At 49.3% G+C, this 6681-nt stretch overlaps 1 protein-coding gene across 1 annotated transcript; it reads right to left on the bottom strand.

The window, feature by feature from the left end:
• Nucleotides 1–1946: 1946 nt before the first annotated feature.
• Nucleotides 1947–2939, bottom strand: PTPN18 (protein tyrosine phosphatase non-receptor type 18). Its single transcript, XM_028137130.2, has 3 exons — nucleotides 2734–2939; nucleotides 2363–2437; nucleotides 1947–2137 (listed from the first exon to the last, which is right to left on the bottom strand). The coding sequence occupies exons 1-3, from the start codon at nucleotides 2894–2896 to the stop codon at nucleotides 2070–2072; spliced, it is 306 nt and encodes a 101-aa protein (XP_027992931.1). The 5' UTR covers nucleotides 2897–2939; the 3' UTR covers nucleotides 1947–2069.
• Nucleotides 2940–6681: the final 3742 nt, after the last annotated feature.

The raw sequence follows: 6681 nt of genomic DNA, 5'->3' as shown, positions 1-6681 counted from the left end.
TGTGTTGGGGAGAGATAGCTGGGTGCCTGCCTGGATGAACATGGCATTGTCAGATAGACAGTGTTGGGAAGATCACATGGGAAGGACATCTCACAGAGCAGAAGCAGGATTTTGGAGCATTAAGTATATTTACTCTTGTCTTTCTATTCACCTGCAGTTCTGGCCAGCTTGAAGATCTGGATGGGAAACTGTTTCCTGGCTGGGTGACTCATCTGTCTATGTGTACAGATAGAGATTTGTCTGGCTTTCTGAGTGTCTACCTGTCTAGATGGAGGAGTGGGGTGGGGTGGAGGGGTGTCTGTCTATTGTCTTTCTGGCCAGGGGTCTGCATGTCTATATACACAGGGGTTTATCTGAGGGTCTTATGAAGCTGGGAGTCAGTCTATCTGGAGCTCATTTTTTTCCAGTTGAATTAATCTACTTGGAGGTCCATGAGTCTGTTTGGCTAGGAGCTGATAATGTCTGTCTGGGTCAGTCTATCTGTCTATAAGACTAGAGGTCTGTTTTGCTGGCTACAGATTTGTTTGCCAAGGTGACAATGTATCCATCTACTCAAGGGTTGGAGATCTATCTGGCCAGGGCTCTGTGGGAACAGCAAGGGAACAGTCTGGTTGGGGAGGGTCTTTCTGTCTGACTGGGTTCTGTCTAAATTGGGTCTGACTTACTGGAGATCAGTCATCTGTCCAGATGAGGGTCCACTCATCTGGTTTGAGGTGACTGTTTAGTTTGGAATTTAACTAACCAATTGGCTTGAAGTCCATTTATCTCTCTGCCTGAGGATAGTCTCACTGTAGAACTGGGAGTCCATCTGTCCAATTAAGGGTCATTAGGATCCTATTTTCCTGAGGGGCTGGAGGTCCCTCTGGCTAGTAGAAAGTCTGTTTGAAGGATCTGTTGATCTACAATGTTTGCCTAGCTAGGAGGTAGCCGGGATTCTGTCTGGCTCATGTTGACTGCCTGGGAGTCCACCTGGTTGTCTTCCCATCAGGAGGTATAGCAATTTGTCTGCCAAAAATGTGGGTGACTTAGTGGGGTTTGTCCACTTGTCTGGAAGTTCACCTGTCTGCCTGGTTGTGTCTAGCTGGCTGGTTGGGGTATCTGTGTAATAAAGGGTCTATGTGACTGTTTGGCTGGGAATCCATCTAGCTAGCTGGGAGTCTGTCTGCCCACCTTGGGGGTGGGGGAGGGGGCATATCTGGCTAGCTAAGAGGATGCCTATGTGTCTGCTCAGCTGGGGGTATATTTATATTGTCTGGGAGTCTGTCCAGCTAGGAATTTATCTGGCTGGTATCTGTCTTGCTACCTACCTGGGACCAGGGAAGGGATCTATTTTTTAGTGGTTTCTTGCTGGGGATGACCTGCCAAGTTATTGGTCTATCTCTCTGGTGGATATCTATCCATCCAGCTGTGTGAACTGTCCCTTTGAAAGTCTACTGGTATGGGGGTCTATCTCTTTCTTTACTTATGTGAAGATCTTTTCACTTGTCGAAAATCATCCTACTTGCCCTAGCTGGTTTGGCTCAGTGGATTGAGCATTAGCCTGTGGACTGAAGGGTCCTGGGTTCGATTCTGGTTAAGGGCACATGCCCAGGTTGTGGGCTCGATCCCCAGTAGGTAGGCGATCAATGACTTTTATCATTGATGTTTCTATCTATCTTTCTTCTCTGAAGCCAATAAAAATATATATTAAAAAATAAAATAAGCCTACTTGACTGTTGTCATGCCTAGCTTGTATCTGTCTGAACTGGTCTATTATGTGGTGATGGGAGCAGTCTCCAGAATCCTATCTGTTCATCCTCCCCTTCACAACTGGGGGGCCCTTGGGGTTGAACCCATCCCATGTTCATTCTTGAACTACCCAGTGCAGTCTCACCAATCATTATCTCCCAGCTACCACCTCAAGCCTTGAATGCTATAGTTACTGAGATAAAACCCCCACATTTCCCACTCAGTGAAATTTTATTTTGATCCAGGCCCAGTGTTTCCATTCCCAACACTTCACAAAGCAGAGCACAACCTTCAGCAGTCCAGGCACCCATGTGAGGTCGTAAGCAGGCTGGGCACAGCATTCACACCCGGGTCCACTCCGCAGGAGGGTCCCGGGGCCCTTTCGGCCTTCCAATGCGTAGGTTGAAACCTGGGAAAGGAAGGGCACCATGGGTCTCAGGGAGAAGCTAAGATGTGGAGAGGTAAGCAACTTAGGTAAAGCGATCCTCAGGCCTTCAGGCTCTCCTGGTTCACTGCAGTCCCATCCACAGAACTCTGAGGCCCAGAGCCCCATGCCACCATCCTTAAAACACCAAACTTCTGGAATTCAGTAAAAGCTATAGAGTCCCAGAAACCTGGGCTTTGTCTGACTTACCTAGACCACTGGTCTGAGATCCACCAGCCACGTCCTCATATGTGCCTGGCCCAGTAGGGCTGGGGTCAGCAGGAACTGCAGACAGGAAACCAGTCTTTGCGCATGGGCTCCCGCAGAGGGTGGGGGAGGGATTGAGGGAGAGGGGAAGAGTGGGCAGGTCCTAGACTTCTGCCCAGGCAAGGTGACTTCCGGAGAAGCGCACCCAGCGGGGGCCCTGCGGTTTGGCCTGGGACACTTCCGGTCGTGACCAGCAAGTGGACAGCAGCCAGGTGGTGGCCAGATCTGCCTGGGGCAGAGGGTCCAGCAGTGGGGGTCCCCAGAAGGAGATGGGTGCGGCCCTCCCACACCCCTCCCCCGGCCTGTCAACTCACCACCGCCCAGCTGTGCCCCCTCCTCTGTGGGTGCCTGAGGCCAGCGGGTGCCCGGCGTCACATGGCTGTAGAGCAGTGCCCCCTCCGTGCTGCATGCCCCAGACTCTGACCTGGGGCCTGAAGTAGCCCTGCGCTTCTGCACCACCGCATATGTATCGGCCATGGCGAAGACTGGAGGGCACGGAGACACTCTTGCCTGAGGGGAGGTCCGGAGGAAGTGAAACGGCTCGGGGAGGGAGGGCTGGGGAGGGAGGCCTGGTGCACAAACCGCAGGCTTCCTTCCCGCCTCAGGCAGTCAGGCAGCCCACAGTTGTGGGGAGAGGAGTGGAGGAGCAGGGAGTGGTCTCTTGATAACGGGGTTTCCTTTCCTGTCCCTGTTGCCACTGGCAAGGTCAGTGGATGGAGGGAAGAGGCCAGTTTGGCAGGTGAGTGGGGCAAAGTATTAGTATTGAGGGGTGGTTCTTTCTGTGTGTGAACGCTGAGAAAGAAGATGCCAACTAAGAAGGGCTCCTGGTGGCTCAAACTTAAAAAACAAAAGTGCATAGCCCTAACCGGTGTGGCTCAGTGGATAGAGCGTCAGCTTGCGGACTGAAGGGTCCCAGGTTCGATTCCGGTCAAGGGCATGTACCTTGGTTGTGGGCACATCCCCAGTAGGGGGTGTGCAAGAGGCAGCTGGTCAATGTTCCTCTCTCATCGATGTTTCTAACTCTCTATCCCTCTCCCTTCCTCTCTGTAAAAAAAATCAATAAAATATATATTTTTTAAAAGTGCTTAGAAGGCATTTCTACACAGGGCTCTCTTACTGTAAACTGAACTTCAGGAAGAAGCCTGCACTGAACTGCCTGCCCTGCACTGTGTTCCTGCTATCTGAGCAAGCCCTTATAAGGGAGTTCCTGGAATCCTATTTCAACCAATAGGACTGAAGCTTTTCCCACCAATCCGAGTTGTGGCAGCTACAACCAACCAGAGCAGCTCTGTTCTGACCCATCAGGACTGTGAGGATTTGAAGTCCTAATTTGCATGACAACAGACTAATTGAGGACCAGAGGTGGAGACTTTTGTCCACACAGCCAGCTCCCCTCTGGCTCTGAGAGGAATCTTTCCCTTTCCACTGAAACTCAGGACTGCATCTCCCTCTCCCTAGTCTGGAGCTGACTGCTATCTAGCAGGAGAGGGGCTGTAACCCCTCTAATGTATGAAATAATTATTGTGTGAAATGTTTGCTGTATGGAAACCCCCGATACTCTGTAACTTCCAAAATGAATGAACACCCCACTATCTTGATGTAAAAGCTCCGAGCCCTTAAAGTGTAAACACCCTGCTCCCAGCATAAGGCACACCTCTGGCCACACCCATAAGGACACAAGCTGTTTACCGCGGTCTATATAACCCCGGGACCAGCTTCAGTTGGGGTCTCCTGCCCGATAAGAGGAGGACTCCATGTCGCTCCGAGAGACGAGCCCGATTGCTCTGCTGTGTGAGCCTGAACCAACTGCGGCCGCCTGCCTGCCTCTGTTTTCGTCGTCTGTCCTTCAGTGTGCATCGCCGGGTGGCCTTTGCTGGAGCCTAGCACCCACTAGGAATAGGTAAATAAACCCTGTGTGATTGCATACTAATTCTGTCTGTGTGTCATGTGTTCTGGTTCGGCTCAGCCCAAGTACCAGGGGATAGGCCGTTATTGCTGACTCCTGGTCACCTGCGTTTGTCCCACTGAGTCTAGACAGATAATCAATTAATTGGGGCATTAATTGGGACACCTGGCCTGCCTGGCCCTAAGCCTCACAGTTGTGCTATTTTCATAGCTACGCTATATCACACTTTAGCTGTTCTACACGGAAAAAAGTTTCCTTTTTCACCACACCCTAAATTGGGGATTCCTGTTGGAGATGAATTGGTACCCATGACCACTGATTAACATGTGTAAGTGTTTATTGAATAAAAGAATGAGGAAGAGGAATCTAAAGAAAAGGAAGGGGACCTTGCCAGTGTTAATCAGTGGTTAGAGAGTTGGCCCGTGTACTAAAGGGTCATGGGTTTGATTCCCGATCAAGGGCACATACTTGCTTTGCAGGTTTGGTCCCCACTGAAACTGAATTTTTGCATTGGAACCCAGATTCTTTGTCCACCGGATTTGAAGAATGAATCCATGGACAGAGGGCAGTATAGCAAAGGTGGAGATTTATTAAAGAACAAGTACAGACTCCCATGTGGGGAGAGTCCCACAGAATGGACTCACGTGAGGAGGGGTAGAGTCTGGGTTCCAGTCCAAAAATTGTTTCAAATGGTGTGTTGGCCAAGAATTTCTCCATAAGTCAGTCAACCCTCTTCACGTCGAATGGTGAGTAGCCACAGAGTCTGTCCCTCTTTCCCTTTTTTAAGTAACTCTTGTATGATTTTGGAGGCTGACAGATGCTTGGCTGTCATCTAAAAAGCGGGCGTTTCCCTCTTTCCTTCACTGCTCCTTTCATCTGCCTTTTTCTTCTGTTTCTACCTCAGTCAGGTAAAATAATATCGAGTCAAAACCACTGCCTCTGCAGTCCAGATCCCACTAAGCTTAACTCCTAAGTCTCCATTTGTGCAGGCCTTTCTAGTAAGGGTACAGGGAAAAACTAGGCAAGAGTTAAGAAAGCGGGGGGGGGGGGGGGGGGGGGGGGGGCGGCGCGCGCAATTAACTGTTTTCCACTCCTGGCATACGAGCATGACTAGATCTTCCCATCAGGTATAACAGGAATTAATCACAGGCCTTAGCTGGTTCTACCACCATCCCTGTAAAAGTTTTAGCCTTTCAGAGAACTCACCATTACAGCCAGACACAGCTGTTAAGTTAGCCCCTTAATTACTAGGTATCTTGCTTTCTTGCCTTTATTGTGATTCTGTAAAATGGTCGTACACTCTCAGGAGTGTTCTTAAAAGTCTCATTTTCACCATGTTTTTATTTCCCTAGTCCGTTATTTGAAATTTGGGTAGGTGAGCTATTTCTCACAAATTAGGGGTGCTTCTGGGACTTTGTGTACCCGTGGAGAGGGAAAGGCTAGTTGAAGGAGTGGTGCCCCACCCGATTTTGGGTGGCCGCTTGGCCTGAGCCCCATCTCTTTGCGGATGCTATAGTATAGGCCTGAGACGGTTTTTCTTTAGAAAATGGTGAAAATGACACAAGGGGAATATACACGAGGCAACCAGGCAAGCCACATGGCCAAAATAGTCCATTGGAAAAATACTGAGGTTCGAGGGAGGGTCAGTTCCCCAAACCAGGGACAAGAGACACTGCTTTTTTAATGGAGTGCTTTGTGGAGTGTCTGTGGATTGTGTGCACTTGTGAATATTGTGTATGTTTCTATTAATGTTTTCTGTTGATGTCTCAACCAATCTGTTTAAAGATAGGGCACATCCCACCTTGCTCGGGGCCCAGCTGCTGGTGGACAGGTGGAACATGTGGCAGGGTTTGACTCTTGAGAGTCTTTTGTCTGCAATGTACCTGGGTTACTGATTGCTTTGCTAGCTTAGCTTGCTCTTCGCCGTCTTTATGAACATAGAAAGCCCCGTCTTTGCTCTGTGTAGGCTTTGTGTCACTCAGAAACAAAGGTTATTTTACTGGGTTAAGATTTTAAGATTCTAAGGCTAATTTGAAAGTGTAAAATTTGTGAAGGTTACATATATGTTAACCCAGGGAAGTTTAAACAAAGACCACTAGCTAAAGTTGTGGCCTGCCTGTGGTTGATAAACCATTGTCTTCCTCTCCTGGAGTGAAGCAGGAGAAGGAAGGAAAAAAAAAAGCAGTTTTACTCAGACAAGCGGCTTTTGGTTCTAAAAGTGGCAGAATAAGAGGCAGCACTGGCAGAACCTGTGCAGGTGCTTAGAAAAGGGGCAGGGCAGGGGAAATTGGCAAAGCCCCACCCCAGCATCATGTCCATTAAACATCTGGTAGGCAGCACAGGTATTAATGGGGAC

This window comes from Eptesicus fuscus, chromosome 8 (genome assembly GCF_027574615.1).
Source record: "Eptesicus fuscus isolate TK198812 chromosome 8, DD_ASM_mEF_20220401, whole genome shotgun sequence".
Lineage (NCBI taxonomy): Eukaryota > Metazoa > Chordata > Mammalia > Chiroptera > Vespertilionidae > Eptesicus > Eptesicus fuscus.
The sequence above is the reverse complement of the archived record's forward strand: the minus strand, read 5'-3'. Positions and strand labels throughout refer to the sequence as shown.